Source organism: Aulostomus chinensis, chromosome 12, assembly GCF_037954235.1.
Source record: "Aulostomus chinensis isolate RoL2024-O1b breed Wild chromosome 12, RoL_Achi_v1.0, whole genome shotgun sequence".
Classification (NCBI taxonomy): Eukaryota; Metazoa; Chordata; class Actinopteri; order Syngnathiformes; family Aulostomidae; genus Aulostomus; species Aulostomus chinensis.
Window position 1 is genome coordinate 185,001 of NC_141331.1, and position 20,838 is coordinate 205,838.

Below are 20,838 nucleotides of genomic sequence, written 5' to 3' on the forward strand. Positions count from 1 at the left end.
GTCGCTGCTGGTTAAGCTTGCCTCACTCGCCCCAGATGAAAACAGCTGGAGAAGAGAGAGAGAGGGAGGGAAATAAATGTCTTCATGCCAGTTTGTGAAATTTAGGATGACTTATAATAATGCAGAGAATCATAATAATAAATAATAATTATTTAGAAAGTTTAATTGACTCGGAATCATTCATAGTGGTTGTGGTTGGCAGCAGGAACAGACCCAGTAGTGGGGGGGGGGGTTTCCTGGGCCATCCAATGTGTCTCAATCCAGCCGGAACCCAAATTTCAATGATTTTATGGTTCAGTCAATTTTTCATCAACGGCCGTCAAAAAGAGAAACAAAACCAAGCATTAAAAAGAGAGACCACCAAGAACAGGAGTCACTCGTCTGCACCAATGTCCCTGTTCTCTGGGTGGAGGACCATGTTCAGCCACATCTCCCTCTGGTGGCTCCTGGTTTATCCAAGTGGCTCCTGGTTTATCCAAGTGGCTCCTGGTGTGTCCTAGTGGCTCCTGGTGTGTCCTAGTGGCTCCTGGTTTATCCTGGGGCCCCCTGGTTTATCCAAGTGGCTCCTGGTTTGTCCTAGTGGCTCCTGGTTTATCCAAGTGGCTCCTGGTTTGTCCTAGTGGCTCCTGGTTTATCCTAGTGGCTCCTGGTTTGTCCAAGTGGCTCCTGGTTTATCCAAGTGGCTTCTGGTTTGTCCTAGTGGCTCCTGGTTTGTCCTAGTGGCTCCTGGTTTATCCTAGTGGCTCCTGGTTTGTCCTAGTGGCTCCTGGTTTGTCCCTGATCTCAGGTCAGGAGTCAGCGTGATCATGTGATATGAATTATAATATTCTGCCGTTCATCATTCAGAGCAATTCACTGTGACAAAAAGATTATACCCCCCACCCCCCACCCCACCCACCACACCCATGCTGGATTTAGGCAGATTTTCTCCACTGACACCTCCTCTGGTTGGACGGCAGTGGAGGAGCTGGGGCCCCGCTCAGGGAAAAAGGGGCCCTTTGTTCAACAGATAAAGCAACATCAGGGTGAGGGTCAGCAGGGATGCATTTTAATAACAGGAAGTCTGGGTAACAACCCCCCCCCCCCTCCAAAATAACAACAAAATAACATAACAACAACACACACACTCACACACACACACACTCACTCAAACACTCACACACACACACACACACACTCACTCAAACACTCACACACACACACACTCACTCAAACACTCACACACACTGTACTGACATTTTCAAAGTGTGTGTGTGAGTTTTTTGTGTGTGAAATCTGCTGTATACAAACTGGTCAGATTTGCTGCCCCGCCCTCGCAGAGATGTGTCAGTGTGATTGGCTCCTCCGGCAAGGTCATACACGCACGCACGCACGCACACACGCACGCACACACACACACACACACACATGCACGGAACAATCAATAACGGATGGCTGATGGAGGTGTCATGACATCTGTGTGTCCAGACCGCCAGTGTACAGCTCGATGACTCGACCCCCCTCTTGCCCTCAAGGCTCCACCCACCCCTATCTGTCTCAGGCTGGATGATGTTTTGGTTCAGTCATTGTCAGTGACAAAAGTTAGGAAAAACTTCAACAGTAAAGCTTCCTGCTACTCCCGTGATGATGTTGTGGAGATCAGAAGCTCTCAACGTGCATCCTCAGCAAGACCGGTACGTTAACAGGGACTTAGATTATGTAGATGATAATATGGATGTTAGAGGTTTCTCGTCATTATAAAAAGAAAATCCCCCATATTCTTATTATGTTTCTTGAATTTCAAAAAGCATAAAAAGCAAGAATTGAAATTAAGAGAAATAAGAAAAGGCTAAGTCAGCTACAACATAGAAATCATACAAGTGATAGCTTCAACATATCAGTTCAGGCAAAATATTAAGTATTAAAAAAACAACCATACAGGCTAAATTCAGCCACAACAAACAATTAAAACCAGGCTGTTAGCTGCACCAAAACAATACAGGCTAAATGTTAGCAATAACAAATAGGTATAGGCTAAATGTTAGCAATAACTCATGGGTATAGGCTAAATGTTAGCGATAACAAATGGGTATAGGCTAAATGTTAGCAATAACTCATGGGTATAGGCTAAATGTTAGCTATAACTCATGGGTATAGGCTAAATGTTAGCAATAAAAAATAGGTATAGGTTAATGTTAGCAATAACTCAGGGGTATAGGCTAAATGTTAGCTTTAACTCATGGGTATAGGCTAAATGTAAGCTATAACTAATGGGTATAGGCTAAATGTTAGCTATAACAAATAGGTATAGGTTAATGTTAGCAATAACTCATGGGTATAGGCTAAATGTTAGCTTTAACTCATGGGTATAGGCTAAATGTAAGCTATAACTAATGGGTATAGGCTAAATGTTAGCTATAACAAATAGGTATAGGTTAATGTTAGCAATAACTCATGGGTATAGGCTAAATGTTAGCTATAACAAGTAAGTATAGGCTAAATGTTAGCAATAGCTAATGGGTATGGGCTAAATGTTAGCTATAACAAATAGGTATAGGTTAATGTTAGCAATAACTCATGGGTATAGGCTAAATGTTAGCTTTAACTCATGGTATAGGCTAAATGTTAGCAATAACAAATATGTAAAGGCTAAATGTTAGCAATAACTCATGGGTATAGGCTAAATGTTAGCTATAAAAAATAGGCATAGGCTAAATGTTAGCTATAACGAATAGGTATAGGTTAATGTTAGCAATAACTCATTGGTATAGGATAAATGTTAGCTATAACTCATGGGTATAGGTTAAATGTTAGCTATAACTCATGGGTATTGGCTAAATGTTAGCTATAACTCATGGGTATAGGCGAAATGTTAGCAATAACTAATGGGTATGTGCTAAATGTAAGCTATAACAAATAGGTATAGGCTAAAAGTTAGCTATAAAAAATAGGTATAGGCTAAATGTTAGCTATAACAAATAAGTATAAGCTAAATGTTAGCAATAACTAATGGGTATGGGCTAAAAGTTAGCTATAAGAAATAAGTATAGGCTAAATGTTAGCTATAACAAATAGGTATAGGTCAATTTTAGTAATAACTCATGGGTATAGGCTAAATGTTAGCGATAATTCATGGGTATACGCTAAATGTTAGCTATAACAAATCGATATAGGCTAAATGTTAGCAATTACAAATATGTAAAGGCTAAATGTTAGTGATAACACATAGGTATAGGCTAAATGTTAGCAATAACTCATGGGTATAGGCTAAATGTTAGCTATAAAAAAAATAGGTATAGGCTAAATGTTAGCAATAACAAATATGTATAGGCTAAATGTTAGCTACAACAAATAGGTATAGGTTAATGTTAGCAATAACTCATGGGTATAGGATAAATGTTAGTTATAAGTCATGGGTATACGTTAAATGGTAGCTATAACTCATGGGTATTGGCTAAATGTTAGCTATAACTCATGGGTATGGGCTAAATGTTAGCAATAACTAATGGATATGTGCTAAATGTTAGCTATAACAAATAGATATAGGCTAAAAGTTAGCTATAACAAATAGGTATAGGATGAATGTTAGCTATAACAAATAAGTATAGGCTAAATGTTAGCAATAACTAATGGGTATGGGCTAAAAGTTAGCTATAAGAAATCAGTATAGGCTAAACGTTAGCTGTAACAAATAGGTATAGGTCAATTTTAGCAATAACTCATGGGTATAGGCTAAATGTTAGCTATAACTCATGGGTATAGGCTAAATGTTAGCTATAACAAATAAGTATAGGCTAAATGTTAGCAATAACTAATGGGTATGGGCTAAAAGTTAGCTATAAGAAATAAGTATAGGCTAAATGTTAGCTATAACAAATAGGTATAGGTTGATGTTAGCAATAACTCAGGGGTATAGGCTAAATGTTAGCTTTAACTCATGGGTATAGGCTAAATGTTAGCTTTAACTCATGGGCATAGGCTAAATGTAAGCTATAACTAATGGGTATAGGCTAAATGTGAGCTATAACAAATAGGTATAGGCTAAATGTGAGCTATAACTAATGGGTATAGGCTAAATGTGAGCTATAACAAATAAGTATAGGCTAAATGTTAGCAATAACTAATGGGTATGGGCTAAAAGTTAGCTATAAGAAATAAATATAGGCTAAATGTTAGCTATAACAAATAGGTATAGGTCAATTTTAGTAATAACTCATGGGTATAGGCTAAATGTTAGCGATAATTCATGGGTATACGCTAAATGTTAGCTATAACAAATAGATATAGGCTAAATGTTAGCAATTACAAATATGTAAAGGCTAAATGTTAGTGATAACACATAGGTATAGGCTAAATGTTAGCAATAACTCATGGGTATAGGCTAAATGTTAGCTATAAAAAATAGGTATAGGCTAAATGTTAGCAATAACAAATATGTATAGGCTAAATGTTAGCTACAACAAATAGGTATAGGTTAATGTTAGCAATAACTCATGGGTATAGGATAAATGTTAGCTATAACTCATGGGTATAGGTTAAATGTTAGCTATAACTCATGGGTATTGGCTAAATGTTAGCTATAACTCATGGGTATGGGCTAAATGTTAGCAATAACTAATGGGTATGTGCTAAATGTTAGCTATAACAAATAGATATAGGCTAAAAGTTAGCTATAACAAATAGGTATAGGATGAATGTTAGCTATAACAAATAAGTATAGGCTAAATGTTAGCAATAACTAATGGGTATGGGCTAAAAGTTAGCTATAAGAAATCAGTATAGGCTAAACGTTAGCTATAACAAATAGGTATAGGTCAATTTTAGCAATAACTCATGGGTATAGGCTAAATGTTAGCTATAACTCATGGGTATAGGCTAAATGTTAGCTATAACAAATAAGTATAGGCTAAATGTTAGCAATAACTAATGGGTATGGGCTAAAAGTTAGCTATAAGAAATAAGTATAGGCTAAATGTTAGCTATAACAAATAGGTATAGGTTGATGTTTGCAATAACTCAGGGGTATAGGCTAAATGTTAGCTTTAACTCATGGGTATAGGCTAAATGTTAGCTTTAACTCATGGGCATAGGCTAAATGTAAGCTATAACTAATGGGTATAGGCTAAATGTGAGCTATAACAAATAGGTATAGGCTAAATGTGAGCTATAACTAATGGGTATAGGCTAAATGTGAGCTATAAGAAATAAGTATAGGCTAAATGTTAGCAATAACTAATGGGTATGGGCTAAAAGTTAGCTATAAGAAATAAGTATAGGCTAAATGTTAGCTATAACAAATAGGTATAGGTCAATTTTAGAAATAACTCATGGGTATAGGCTAAATGTTAGCAATAACCAATATGTAAAGGCTAAATGTTATCTATAACAAATAGATATAGGTTAATGTTCGCAATAACTCAAGGGTATAGGCTAAATGTTAGCTTTAACTCATGGGTATAGGCTAAATGTTAGCTATAACTAATGGGTATAGGCTAAATGTTAGCTTTAACTCATGGGTATAGGCTAAATGTGAGCTATAAGTAATGGGTATAGGCTAAATGTGAGCTATAACTAATGGGTATAGGCTAAATGTTAGCTTTAACTCATGGGTATAGGCTAAATGTGAGCTTTAACAAATAGGTAAAGGCTAAATGTGGGCTATAACAAATAAGTATAGGCTAAATGTTAGCAATAGATAATGGGTATGGGCTAAATGTTAGCTATAGCAAATAGGTATAGGCTAAATGTTAGCAATAAGTAATGGGTATGGGCTAAATGTTAGCTATAACAAATAGGTATAGGCTAAATGTTAGCTATAACAAATAGGTATAGGTTAATGTTAGCAATAACTCATGGGTATAGGCTAAATGTTAGCTATAACTCATGGGTAAAGGCCAAATGATAGCTACATCAATTCAGTAAAAGCTAAGTTTTTGCTATAACAAATCCGTACAGGCTAAATTTTAGAAATAATGTGTCTCCACTGAAACAACACAGTCATGATTGGACAAATGGTGTGATGGCATCTGGTCATGGTATCCTGGTGTGTGGTGTCATGGCAGCATGTGCTTCCTGGTTTCTCAGTTGGACTGGAGAAAGAAAAAAACAACACCAGAACTTTCCTGTCCGGCGGTCTGTATTTGCATCTCTGCCCACCTCCTCTGTGCGGTCTTACTCTGCGTCCTTCCCGTGTGAACGTCTTTAGGCCCGATAAGTCAGACGCTACTTCCTTGGAAGTGGAAGACGATGTATGGATGGATTTGTCAGGTCTGTTGCCACGACGACAAGCTAACAACTCTTAAAATGCTGGTTTTCTGTATGGAGTTCTGAATAGATGGACGACAGGAAGTTGAACCTGTTATAAAAACACGATGCTGAGTTTGAACATTTGTTGGTTTTGTGTTTTATTTGAGTGGGACTTGAAGGCAGAGTATGCTGGGAAGAGTGTGTGTGATTGTCAGCTGACTCATGGGAGACATGCCACTCATACACAACTTGACTGGGGTCTTATTGTGAAGATTTGACTGACTGACTTCCTGTGGTTCTGGTCCCTGTACTGTGTCCTTGGTGGCGGGGGATGCCCAGGTTGCATCATGGGACCCGAGGTGTCTCCTTTTGTGTGGCCTGTCAAACGTGGTTAACATGCAGCCATTATCTGCCAACCCCCTGGGTGCACACGATAGGGTGGAGGAAATGTGTGTGTTGGGGGGGGGGGGGGGCTGCTTGTCATTGTTGGGCTCATTATCCCGGGGGTAATGCGTTATCTGACAAGGTGCCTCAGAATCTCACCCGCCACCCCCAGACACAGTGGACCTTGTCAGTGTGTAAGAGCTGAGTGACCCAATGGCACCGCCGAGTACGAGCAGCTGCTCCTTCACTGTTGGTCTCATTCAGTACTTCTTAAACTATTTAACATTCTTTAAAAAGTGTCTGGTCATTTCTGAACACGCTCTAACATGCATGAGTGAATGGATCGAATGAACCAAGAATTACAATCAGGTGTGTGTGTGGGGGGGGGGCTTGGTCAGCCGGGATGAAGTTGCTCACTTAAGTATGTAAATGTCATTGACTTGATCAGAATGTGGCAAGTGAGAAGCAGATTAGCTTGAGGGGTTGGAGCATGTGCCCGCTAGCCCTGAAGCGAATGCTACTGCTAAACTGGTCCTCAGGCCAAGCAGGTGCTAAACTCCACAGTCTAAAGGTAGAAGGAGGACGTCGAGATGCTGCGGTCGCCTTGTTTGTTGATGTAAAACTGCCCGCCCTGATTTCTATCTGTTCCCTCATGCTGAGAACCTGCTGATTCCGGTCTCTGGCTGGGCAATTGGTGTATCTCTAGAGTGTGCGTGTGTGTGTGTGTGTGTGTGTGTGTGTGTGTGTGTGCGTGCACTGATGAGACAGTAGATAGATGTCAATGGTTCAATTTGTGTCCGTGGAGGAGACACTGATGGACACTTTTAAAGACTTGTGATTTATCACAACTGTCTTCTTCTGCACTAAAAACATTAAATGCATACTGGTTCACTGGCTTGTTGCCATGGAGATGGCCCAGAACACAGACAGCAGACATGTTTAAGTTGTCCCTCTGTCTAGTCCACATCATGGATGTTGTGTGCTCAGGAGCTGTTAGAAGCATCTCTAGTCCCGTGTGCTTGTGTAGGCGGGGACTCTGAGGCTTGCCGTTGCTGCTTTGGCTTCTAACATGGCAGATAAAACGGGCAGCTTTGATATCACCGGCTTCTCTAAGCCTCAGCTGCCGGCAGCTGCCAGCAGCTGCCAGTGGGGGACACTGCATTCATCTCCCCTCTAACAGGATTATGCTGCTCTCTAATTGATTCATTTGCAGCTTCGGAGGTGACAGCGGTGTTTAGGTAGCAGGCGCCGCCACGTGTCAGTGTTATTACATCAGTCCACATGAACTTGAAAGACCAGCTTCGTGTCTCGTTGGTTGCTTGTGTGTGTGTTTTTGTGCCTCCTCCTCTGCAGGGTGTTTCTGATCATCTTTCAGTCAGTGGCAGTGATTGATCTGACACACATGATTCGTGTTAACATCTGGATCACTTCACACACTAACCGATGTGCAACAATGGCGATGTGACAGGAAAAAAGGCGTAAACGGGTCAATCAATAACTCCCTCTGATAACACCCAGATCCGCCCAGTCAGTGTCTGACATGGAGGTTAAAGCAGAGACACATTCACTGCTGGCACTCAGACTTTAAGAGATCTGGCATGAGCAGCAGCTGCCACGTATGACATACCTGTGTGCCAGCACATAGAGGTGCGCGATACGTCGATTAAATCGATTAATTCGCATTTACAATTCCGGACGGTGTTTTTATGAAAATCTTTTTTTTTATCGTTTATTTTTCACGTGAGCGTCAGAAGTGGAACTAATGCACCGCAACACTCGGGTACGCTAGCAGGGCGAGCTCAAACATTGTAGATTCATAAATATGGCAGCGACAGGGGGAGGCGGAGCTTGTACCAAAGTAAGGTGTTGCTACATCTGTTATGTGGAATAGGTTCGGTTTTCTGGTGTCGGACTTGGAACAAACAAGTGCTCCCTGTGAGGTCGGTTCAAGAGCTCCTCAACCAAAGGAAGCAGCACGACAAATGTCCTCCAGCACCTAAAGCAGAGGCACGCAGCAAATGCTTGAAATTCCCTCTTGTGTCTTTTCTGCTCAGCGAGGCTAGAACACCCCCTCCTAGCCTGGGAGTTGTAAACCCTGTTCTCCTTAGACTGTTGGGCCCGGCTGACTAGACCCGCATCCTTTCTATCATGACCCTGGGAAAAGAAACCCCCCTTCAGGTGACCCAGACTGATGCTGCCCCAGGGTCATGGTTGAGGGGCCAGGGGGGGACAGTCTTCACGTGGACTCAGGAGCTTCCTTTGTCCTGAATGTCTGGGATGTGTTATTAGAAGTAAAATGTGAGACAAAGACTGAAGACAGATGTCCAGCAGAGGACAGTAGACAGCGCAGATGTTTATTTCATCACAGACAAAAATGTAGAAATAAAGATACGATGGCATCTGCCCTTATTTGTCTGTGTCATCTCATAGTGGCTTGACGTGCTTCAATCCCCTTTGGACCCTGAAATCTGGGTTAAATGCAAATTGATTCAAGCAATAGCAGACAATAATTACCATCCGACTTGTGTATACGTGCAGCAGACCAGAAGAGAATTCACTCAGACCTGAATATGTCTGAACTGTAACTGAAAGTCACTGGAACAGTTAGAAAAGAGCAGTAAATCAAATGTCCTCCACAAGCAACTCAACGTCTGTATTAGACTGAGCTGGTCACAAAGCTACAATTTGAACTGAAAAACAATTGAAGACAACTGTTGTCTGCCAGACACAATTAGACCATGGAATTTGAGCTCAAACTGCCATTTTGATGAAATAAAAAGGAGCTAAAAGCACAAACAATAGATTAAAAACCACTGTAAGTTGATGTTAACTAAAGAAAAACCAGCTGTAAGGAACGTGTTAGCTGGAAGGCACAATTAGAAGCTTCATTTACATGAAGGCCAGCTCGCTTTGCTTCCTGGTCTGTGGACAGTTTTTGTTATGTGTATTATTTAGTGGGTCTTGGTCTCCTCGTCAACGTTCTTGTTGGTCTTGAAGCAAAATTTAAGCTAAACATCAACTACAAACTCAATGTTGGCTAAATGATCATAAGCTAAAATAAACACCATCGCTTGATGTCAAGAACTTGTAAAATGTGCATCTAAAGAATAATTTTATGTAGAAACACGAGTTTATATTCATCATTTATTTGTATTTCCTGATCAAATGATAATTTTGAGGTTACGAAAGATGTTATTGACTGGTTATCAGTCGACCGGTGCTGTAGCATCACCTGTGTGAAACTGCCACCTTGTTGTGAGAAAAGTTGGTCTCTTTGTTCTGCGTGAGGTGGATCGCAGTAACCAGGCAGCGTGAACAAATACGTCATCAAACATCTCAAAGCAATACAGACAGCCAAAGGAACAGCTGAGCTCACGTGAGCCATCATCGGGTCACATGTTGGAGTTCTGCTGAGACTCTGACGACTTGTCAATGCAACTTTCGAGTGTCTCTGCTTGAACCGTCCTGCTCGCGCATGTCGCATCCAGCTGCTCTGTCTGGTTGTCCTCAGAAGGTTCTGCAGAGGTCAAAGCCGACATGATTTGAACTGCTCTCCACCGTGCACACAAGAGTTTGACACTGACATCATTGTTTTTTATTTTGAAGGAGCAGATGATTTCTCCTCAGGAACGGTTCTCAGGTCTGCCCTCAGACACATGATATGAAAATGAAAAGTGAACTTGAGTCAAAATAATGATTCTCTGTCTGTGACAGTGAGCCACAGTCACTTTATTAACTGACAAAATTTCATTTGAAGTTCTTCTTCTTCTTCTTCTTCTTCTTCTTCTTCTTCTTCTTCTCGTGGCTGCTGGAAGCAGGTAAGACACCAGATGGGCCGGTTTCCTCTTTTGTCTGCTGACTCGTCGTTTCTCGAGGTTCTGTTGACCTCGTCACCACACTGGTTCTCCTTCTGTTTCTGAGAACACACATACGCACACGCACTCTTCTATTCAATGGTTTCACTTCCTCTTCTGGAACCCCACCTCCTGTGTGTTTGATTGACAGCATTTGCAGTCATTCAGGTCAGCCTGGACTGTGACATCAGCGTCTTTTAACCACATGATGTCAGTTTCCTGCTTGCTCCTCTTCTTCCTCTTCTGTATCACCTCACTTCCCTTTTTCTCTCTACAGTGGCAGCTGGTGGCGGTGTGTAACAGACTCAAAGATGGCATCTGAACAAACACACTCGCCGACTGTTACGCTGATAGCATTGAATGATCATCACTACAGTTACATTCAGCAGACGCTTTTGTCCAAAGCCACGTACAACACAAGCAGGAATTTAGACTTCAAGTCACCAGCGCCGCGTCTGGCCTTTAATAAACCAGTCAAGCAACCAGTTAACGGTGATGGTGATGAACCGGTCCATGAGGTTTACAGGTAGTTTACCGGGACTTTACTGGTAGTTGATCAAGAGTTCCCTGGTAGTTTGCAGGTATTTTACCTGGTATGTACTGGGACCAGGAACTGACTTTTCCTTTGCTGGATGTTTCACTTTGAAAACGGACTGTGTTTTGTCTCTGAAATGGCGAGTACGACGTGCAGACACCAGGCAGCTCTGTTCCCATGAAATCAGCACTTAGCCCTGCCCAGCAGGATACTGGGATATTGAATGAAGCCCAAGTGGGCCAACTCCAGTCGGTTGGACATCCATGTTTGTCAAGTTCTTCAGTTCAGCTCAATTAACCTGACAGCTGCAACATGATTGGTTGACAGCGTCTTTGTGACAGGGGTTCATCACGTCAGTTGTTTGAGTCGTCAATCACATGACCTGAACATCCACTGCTGCCACCTCAGCACGCACTGCAATTGCTGCCGCAGGACTGGAGCAGGTGGTGTGGTGGCATGTTGACCTCACTTCCTGTTCCCTCACCAGCAGTGATTCATATTTCAGAGTCAAAATTACAGAAACTCCTGCTCTGTGATTGGCTGCAACCCTTCAACTGAAGGAACAGATGAATTGTTGGTGATCAGCAGATCAATCAGCTGGTTAAACACAAACATCCCTCCATAACTTTGCGTTTGTCTTTGGACGTCCCAGTAACAAAACTATCAAGAATGAACTACATATGGCTTGTTCAAGGACTGTCGTCATGACAACAAGAAGGTCATCATGGGGTGCAGGTAGAAACCAGCTGGACACCTGATGGACGGCGACAGGAAGCTGCTGACGGCTACAGTTTCTTCACTCTGGTGGCGTCTCGTGAGTCACCGACAGACCAACTTGATCAGCAGTTTCACAGTTTCACTTCTCTAACGGTTCCAGGAACACACACCTCAGAGTGAAGCAACACCTGCTCTGTGTGTGTGTGTGTGTGTGTGTGTGTGTGTGTGTGTGTGTGTGTGTGTGTTCATGTATGCTGTGGTGACCCGGGAGGGATTAGGTTAAGACCCCTGACTATTCAACAAAAACACTGTCTCTGTGCGCAAAGAGGCCGGGGGGCCGTTTATTGAAAATTCAAAAGAAAGTTCTCAGAACGAAAAGTATCCTTCTTCTTCCTCAGCTGGCTCCAAGTCATCAGCCTGAGGGGACAAAACAATGGAGATAATAAGTGGTCGGTTTGGGAGAAAGGGTAACCCCAGCCACAGTGACCAGCCTACTCTGCTCTCACCACATTATGAATCCCCCATCTGGTGTCTTCTGCCTTCCTTTTTTACCTCCAGCTAATCAGGCCTTGACTCGCTGGAGATGGGCTGGAGTGCCTTCTCTGTCCTCATGGCTGCCTCAGCTTCAGGTGTGTCTCTGTGCCCTGCTGCTGCTTCAGAGAGCGTCTAGCTCTCCCAGGTGGTGAACCTTTCACCTGTGTCCCTCCAGGGTCACCACAATGCATGTGCGCATGCATGTGAGAATATGAAGGCATAAAATAATGATGAAATGTAAATGTCATGATGGTGATTTGGGCTCAGTATGAGTTCAGGTCTGTCGCCATGATGACAAGCTCACCATGTAAAATGCTGGTTTTCTGAATGGAGTTCTGATCTGATCAGTGCTGATTGGACCACGTGAATTATCATGGGAGGTCTTCATGTCTTTACATTTACTTTAAAATCAGCGGGAAATCGAGTGCGAAGACATCAGGACGTCATGTGACATGTTTGTCATGCATCATACTTTGTTGTTTTCTGCGCCGTGTGTGTGACTTGACATCAATATTTGTCAAGTTAGCGTGAAAACATGTGAAAACACCTGTAGACTACCACCATCTTCACTGGGGGGGCACATAACTATGCCTCCGCTAAGTGTGTGTGTGTGTGTGTGTGTGTGTGTGTGTGTGTGTGTGTGTGTGTGTGTGTGTGTGTGTGTGTGTGTGTGTGCGCGCGCGCGACTTATCAGAGCGCTGCAGCAGTCTATTATGTAATCAGAGGTGAAGGGGTGGGGCTTCAACTGTCGTCTGTGCTGCTGATAGGACTAACGGTTCAGGTCTGTTCACCTTCAGGCACAGCAGACAGTCGCCATGACACAGCGTGACAGGAAGGAGACGTTCTGATAAACACCGTCAACCAGCTATCAATGACTCAGCTTCTCCTCGGTAGCACTGAGTGTATTCCACTGTGCTAACCTACAGGAACATGTCCTATCACCAACAGACACACACACACGCACGCATTTTCACTGCTTAAAGCATTCAACGATATGCCAGCATGGATCCCGAAAGTTCCATTATGAGTCGATGAGTCGTCAGGTCATGATGGGCGTACCACCTGATGACATCATCTGTAATCTGCTTGTTGGGTGATCAGAGTAATGGTGGTTGTGTGTGTGTGTGTGTGGGGGGGGGGGGGGGGCTGGTTTCATCCCTACCTGGCCGTGAGTCGCAGGATGTGGTCACAGGCGAGTCACCTGGATGCTTGGAACTGCTGACGGGCCAATAAATCAATCTTTCCTGACCATCCCTCCGACCTAAAGGTGACTTGAGCCTTCTGAAGCCCCGCCCCCCTGTCACTGGGCTGTCTGCTGTGACCCACGTCTGAGCTTCATTCTCAGGCCTGAATGGCACTTCGACACCAGAGGAATCACAAAGTGCTCAAAGATTCAGATCATGTTTAATCAACTCAGCTGAACCATTTTAATGATCAATCAGTCATCAAACAATCCATCAAGCAGCTAACTGTTGCTTCTTGATGCAGAATCTGTTCTTTGGGTGTTTTCCCGTCGACAGTCAATGCCACTGTTTGTCATCGTGATGTTAAATGTGATGACAGAACAAACAATAATATTTTGTCCTGTTTTATGAACGGGTCATGAGATTAGGCGATGATGTAGCTTGAACTCATTTAATTGTTACAAAAATGGAGCTGAAATAATGCCATCATGATGGAGATTTAGACAAAGTCTGATTTCATGATTTGTCAGGTCTGTTGCTATGACGACAAGCGAACAACCTTTAAAAAGCTGCTTTACTATAATGTAAGTTATGACTCCTTCTTCCTGTTGCTGACGTCTCGTGACTCTCTATCCCATATAGTGTTTGTTGTCTTGTGTTATGGCAGCCAGATGTGATTGGTCAGCTGTGTGCACCAGGCCGGGACTGTTACTGAAGTTCACACACACACACACACACAAACAGCTGGAGCTGATCGTGAGATTACCCAGAGCAGGGGGAGGGGATAAATGGGTCTCTGTAAGACAGTGGAGGGGTGGGGGTGAGGGCTCCGCTTTGTCTTCAACTCTGAACGGACACAAAAGGTTGATGGCCGCAGACAATAACGCTCACTGAGATTAGCAGGTTGCGTTGGCGAGCGTGTGTGTATATACACGCATGTTTGCCGACCAGTGAGTGAACGTTAGTGTTTAACTCTTCATCTCCAATGAGCCCTCCCCCAGCACCTGTTGCAGTTGTTGTCACGCTAAAATCATGTTAGAACCACATAATCTAAATAATCTCTGTGTTCCCACCAGAGACAACCTGCAGTTGACATTATCTTTCCTGGGAACTGCAAAGAACCAGCCGCTTCACTCCCTGACAGGGATCAATCAATTAATCACTCGATCAAAAATCTTCTCTGATTCACATCATCACCTCCTCTTTCTGCTGAACAAAAACCAGAACAGGAGGAGCAGCCTGAGCCTCCACACATTTCTACGGCCCTCCCTCAGTCACATGTGGACATGATCCACCATGTTTCCCTCACTGAGGCCACGCCTCCTTCACCATGATGTTTACTATCTTAAACAAGCTGTAGTTATGAAACTGTGCGGCCCGGTGGATCAGTGGTCCTCACTGTGGCCCCCAGCAAGAAGGTTGTGGGTGGAGCCCCGGCTGCAGCACGGGGTCTTTCTGGGTGAGTCTCCATGTTCTCCCTGTTCCTGCTGGGTTCTCTCTGGTACTCCAGCTTCCTCCACAGTCCAAAGACATCAAGAGGGACCAGGTTAATCCAGACTCTAAATTGACCGTAGGCGTGGCTGGGAGAGCCAATGGTTGTCTGTCTCTATGTGTTGGCCCTGCCATGGACTGGTGACCTGTCCAGGGGGAAGGCTGCTGGGATAGGCTCCACCCCCACCACCCTCAACAGGAGGAGAGGGGGAACATGGAGGGGTGGATGGAGGATGGAAGGATGAATGGAGGGAGGGAGAGAGGGATGGATGGAGGGAGGGAGGGAGGGATGGATGGGTGGGTGGGTGGATGATGGATGGATGGGTGGATGGATGATGGATGGATGGGTGGATGGATGATGGATGGATGGGTGGAGGGATGGATGATGGCTGGATGGATGGATGATGGATGGGTGGATGGATGATGGCTGTATCAATGGGTGGAGGGATGGATGATGGAGGGATGGGTGGATGAATGGATGGATGATGGATGGATCAATGGGTGGAGGGATGGATGATGGATGGATGGAGGGATGGGTGGATGAATGGATGGATGATGGATGGATCAATGGGTGGAGGGATGGATGATGGATGGATGGAGGGATGGGTGGATGAATGGATGGATGATGGATGGATCAATGGGTGGAGGGTTGGATGGATAGTTACAAAAATTTTACCGCCATTCTGGAAGTGGTTGGAGGCCATCAATGATGTGACGGTTTTGCAGGTGATGTATTTGCGTGCTGATGTCAGAGCCTGGTCTTCCTGGTCATCACAGCAATGTTGCCCTTCTGTCATTGCAGTGTTGCACTATGAGAATGTGGTGGAGACATGTTCAGAGACGGACGAGGATGATAGGACGATGCTGTTTGAGGACAACGGCCTCACTAATGGCAGTGGAGGAGGAGGTGGGGAGTACAACAGGCTGAGTTGCCAGGCTGGTGTGCCCACTCTGGAGGCTTCACCCCGGGTCGGCCACGCCCTTCTGTCCTGCCAGGACACCGATGGGTCAGAGGTTAGGGACAACATCCACAACAGCTGGAGGCTCAATGACGACATTGGCAGACACCTGAATGGCAGCGGTGAGTTGTCACAGTCACATGACTGAGACATGGGGCTGATGTCTGGTTGTCATGACAAGACTATGCTCTTCCAGCAGTTGCAGTTCATTGTGTGCAGAAACATGAATAATAATACGAATAATAATTTGGCACCAAGTCTCATAAATTCTTGAATGCATTGGTGCGCATAATGGACCTAAAAGGTAAGATGATCCAGTTTTGGACACTGTCTCCACACCAACCTTGTAATCAGGCCTTCAGGCACTCCTGAACATGGATGCGCTTCCTTCAAATGTTCTTCAAACATTAGCAGAATGTTCTTCATTCATGCTGACATTGTTCAAATGCCAGTTCATGCATTTAAATGAGTGCAGGCTGCCGGTGAACAGTCAGAGCGCAGTGGTAAACACTGGTCATATGGCATCTTTACTCTCCTGTTTCTGTCTTGGTCTTCATCACGTTCTCCAGCCGACAGAACGTTGACTTAACTTTTTATTGTCAAAAATCAGTAACGTACATTTTGGATTCAGCATCTGGTCAAGTTTGACTCGTCAGAGGCATTGCAGGTAAAATTGTGCAAATGGGGAATATGGAGGTCTCGACATACGAGTGGGACGAGGTATCCCATCATTCTTTGCTTCAATATTGTCTTAAGTGTCCTTTCATCCAACTCGTCTTCTGTCCTGTTCCAGGTAAACGACTGCAAGGTGTCTCAGAGCTGGACAAGCTCTTCCAGAAGCGTAAACTGGAGGACGGTGACGGCCACACGGCCACCATCGCTGAGTACCTTCAACGCAGCGGCACCACCATCATTTACCCAGAAGCCCCAGAAGAGGTTACAAGACTGGGAACGCCTGAGACCCTCGGCCTGGACGAGAGTGAGCAAGGCGAGATGACCGAACCATCAAACAAAAATATGAAAGACCTTTTAATTCATTCACACAAACAACAAAACAAAAAAATGAATAGTTACTCTGTTGTTCGAAATAGGAAACAATGCTTCTTCATGGAAAAACAATTTCACAAAAATGTTATATCATCTGGATCTAGACTTCCACATGTCAATACATCCACAATGACAGGTGGCGCCAAATACTTGTGAGACAAGTGTTGCCCCCTGGGACTGAAGCAACCGCCACCTCTAACTAGCTTACAGTGCCGGGGGGCAGCACGACGGAGCCTGACAGCCCTGAAAATGTTAGGTTGAATCTTACTGTGGTCAAGAGACTGCTGGGAAAGGGAGTCAGAACGTGGCTGAATACAGAAATGAAAAAGGCTGAAGGCGATGGACGTGAGCAGAGAGCTGGACGTAGCCAGCAGCCTGCAGCAGAGGAATGATGCGGGCTGCCCTCAGAGCTAAGAGAGAAGACGATATCCTCTCATCACTTTGTGATTGGCTGGAGGAAGACACAGGCACATCCCCATGACCAGTTGGGCGGAGCCAACCACACACCCATTTCTGGACACGCTAATGTACGTCAGAAAGGCCACAGATCCGATGAGATCTGATTCGATGTGAAATATGAAAATATATTTTATTTGCAAGATGTGAAAAATAACAGCCTACCTCATTTTGTTCAATGTGCTTTAATTGTAATTTTGTAAAAAGCACCCCTGGTTCTCATTTTCATCGGCCTTTCATGAGATTTATTGCTCAGTGAGCTTCTTACATCATTTGATCATCAACATCAAAGTCTAGATCCATCATGGCCGACCTCTACAGGCCAGGAGGCACACTCAGCTGATGTTAGCATCAGGGACATGGCCTTTATAGTCTAAATTTGAATTACAGCATTAACATTATTGTGAGAGGACTGACATTTGACCCCATATCTCTGGCTGCAGACCTGACACCCAGTACCGGCGACGATTTCGCTCAGCTGCTCACGTGTCCATACTGTGACCGCGGCTACAAACGGCTGACATCTCTGAAGGAACACATCAAATACCGACACGAGAAGAACGAGGAGAACATCACCTGCCCACTTTGTGGCGATGCTTTCAGCCACCGGACACAGATGGAGCGTCACATGACCTCACACAAGCCAGCCAGAGACCAGGTAAACAAACACCTGCATAGCTATGATAATGAAGCACCACAGGGATGAGGTACTTTGTAGCCCAACAGGAAGTGGTCATCTCCTGGTTCCTCCACCAACAGGAAGTGGTCATCTCCTGGTTCCTCCCCCAGCAGCCAATAGGATCGCTCCATGTGATTGTGGTGATTGAACCAGTAAATCAGCTCTGGTGAACAAAAGTTGATGATCTTCCAGGTTGAGTTCATCAAGATCATCTTCACTAATGAACCCTCTGATGATGCTGGAAGCCTGGATGCTACGTTAGCAGTGCTAAGCTAATTGTAGCCTATGAAGGAGCTACACCAGGGTCACATGACTTCAAGGTTACCACCACTAAACGTCAGGCGTCTTGTGTTCCCCCTGATGACCTTTAATGACCTCTGTAGGCTCCTCTAGACTCTTTTTAGCAACCCAGGTTTTTAAGACTCCACCACTGCCAACATTTACTTGGTTCTGTTGAGTTTTCATGGACTTATTTAACTTATGAACTGATATAGAAAAGTCCCTCAGCTTAGAGACTCATCCACCACAGGGCTTGTCCAATCGGTCCGAGAGTTCATTCATACTTAGGCTAAAACCCCAAAAGCTAACCATTAACTTTTTTCCCTGTTAAGGGTTTTTATGAAGGTGGTGACCCTGATTGAGGGTCTGAGGACAGAGAATATTTCTCTATGTAGAGATTGTAAAATCCCTCGAGTTTAATTGTGATTATTTTATTTTATAAATAGATTTGTTCACTGCCACATCCTCTCAGCCCATCCAGTCAATCACATGTGACCAGGCCGACACCCATATTGTGTGATTGCATCAACTGTTCGTGTCAGTGGCAAGTTGATCAGTTCACTCTGAAATAATCATGTCCTACCCCCTCACATTGTTATTCACCCCCCATCCCATCACGGTGTCACCCCTGCCCCCCGGCAGCAGATGGTCTCTTCCTGCTGGGACACATAATCCCTCCAACTGCTTGTTTATTTGCTGTCAGTTAAAGACTCGTTACTTTCATCCCACAATGATACGCTTTGAAGACTTCAGCCAATAAGAACATCTACAAATGAGGAAGCAGGATCATTATTATTATTATTATTATTATTATTATTATCATTGATAGGTAGTAGTAGTAGTGGTAACAGCAGTGGGACAATTACAACCTCCATCAATGTGTCTGGTTTGTCACATCACATGAATGTTAGTGACATGACTGCAACTCTCAGATGACACCTCTCAGATCATTTATGCTAAAACACGCATGGTGTGTGTTCCAGTAGTCTTATTTATCTTAGGAAGGATCCTCTTCGAGTCATGTGACCTCTTAGGAACCCAAAAGGACCCCCCACCCCACCCCACCCAATTCCTTGCTGCAGCGGCTCTGACAGTGAGGCCTCACTCAGCTGTTTACCACAACAACCAATCAACACCACCATCAGGTACATTTGAGCCTCCAGGGAAGATTTATTCCTCTAGTTTGGTAGAACAGCTCCCACAAACCTCCATGATTGCTGTTCTAGCAAAGAGGAATCTGGGTTCTGTTCATCAGAGATTGGACCAGAACTGAAGCCAGAACCAGAACCACCATGGTTTCCTCTCCAGCAGCTCCAGGTGGAGCAGAGTTTCCTCTGGAGAGTTGACAACTACAGTTGTAGTTCTGCTGCTCGTGTCCAACAACATCTGCTGCTGCTCACATGGACGCGTGTAGAAGGACATCATCACATCAACAAGAACCAGGAACCAATCGGCTGTCAGGAGGACGGCTGCTGGGTGGCGGAATGTTGCAGGTGTCAATCATCATGAATGCTGCGGCTGCCTGGAGCCCCCGGATCCTCCTGCTGCTGCACACGTTTACTACATACATGAAGATTACAGACGTGTTGATCTCTGATCACCTGCTAGCACGTTGCTAGGCTTCAACTTTCAGCTCTGCTGGCAACAGATAGGCGTTACCATGCCAACCAGAGGATGCTGACACTGAGAATAAAGATATGATGTCACAGGAGATTAGTGGACTAACACACCTGTCAGTTATTCAGGTGTCAATCATTTCCTGCTATGATAAATATGATTGACAGGAGGAGGAATGGGAGCAAACATCTTCAGTGACATTTCTTGTACTGTTTGCGATTGACAGCTTTTATTTCAAGGTGAACCTCAGTAATTCAGTTATATTTTCAATATAAACAAAGTGAAGAATCGAAGATGGTTATTCTGTCGTCCATCTTCAGGCAGACACACGTCAGTAACATTGTCAAGTGAAAGTGTAGCTGAGTTCTCTCAGGACCTCCGACATCTTCTTCTGTCCCTTCAGGAATTCACCTCATTCCCTTTCCTTGACCCCATGACCATTTTCACCAGGGACACTGGGATAGGAAAAAGCAATAGGAGGGCCTTTTCATTCCTTTTGCTTACGTGTTTGATTTTAAATTGTGCAAATAAACAGTTTGTCCTCTGTCCAACAGCCATCTGATAGGAAGTGATTTCAGCTCCCACATATCTTGATTTGCGTATCAAATGAACTGAAATGCACCTCCAGATAAGTAGGCCCATCAGTCCCACAGCTCAGAGAATCCATCATCTCTTTCTTGTCGTCCTGAAACCCTCTTCTTCTTTTCTCTGCAGCTACAGCTTCTGGATGATGCCACTGGAAACCGCAAGTTCAAATGTAGCGAGTGTGGAAAAGCCTTTAAGTACAAGCATCACCTGAAGGAGCATCTTCGCATTCACAGTGGTGGGTTGCCAGAAGGAGGCTGGGCCTGTCCTGATGGACATAAAGCGATAGAAA

General features: G+C 44.1%; 1 protein-coding gene across 6 annotated transcripts in view; it reads left to right on the forward strand.

Annotated features, from left to right (window-relative positions):
- The window catches only part of LOC147251634 (zinc finger E-box-binding homeobox 2-like), a 31,663-nt gene that overhangs the window by 3,347 nt on the left and 7,478 nt on the right, over positions 1-20,838 (forward strand). For 5 of the 6 annotated variants that reach the window (XM_086219462.1, XM_086219461.1, XM_086219465.1 and 2 more), the window contains 4 exons: positions 15,727-16,005; positions 16,677-16,871; positions 17,830-18,044; positions 20,676-20,784. In XM_086219462.1, the coding sequence (XP_086075588.1) occupies positions 15,727-16,005; positions 16,677-16,871; positions 17,830-18,044; positions 20,676-20,784 (798 nt within the window). The remainder of the gene's footprint in view (positions 1-15,726; positions 16,006-16,676; positions 16,872-17,829; positions 18,045-20,675; positions 20,785-20,838) is intronic. The other variant, XM_086219463.1, reaches the window with a different exon arrangement.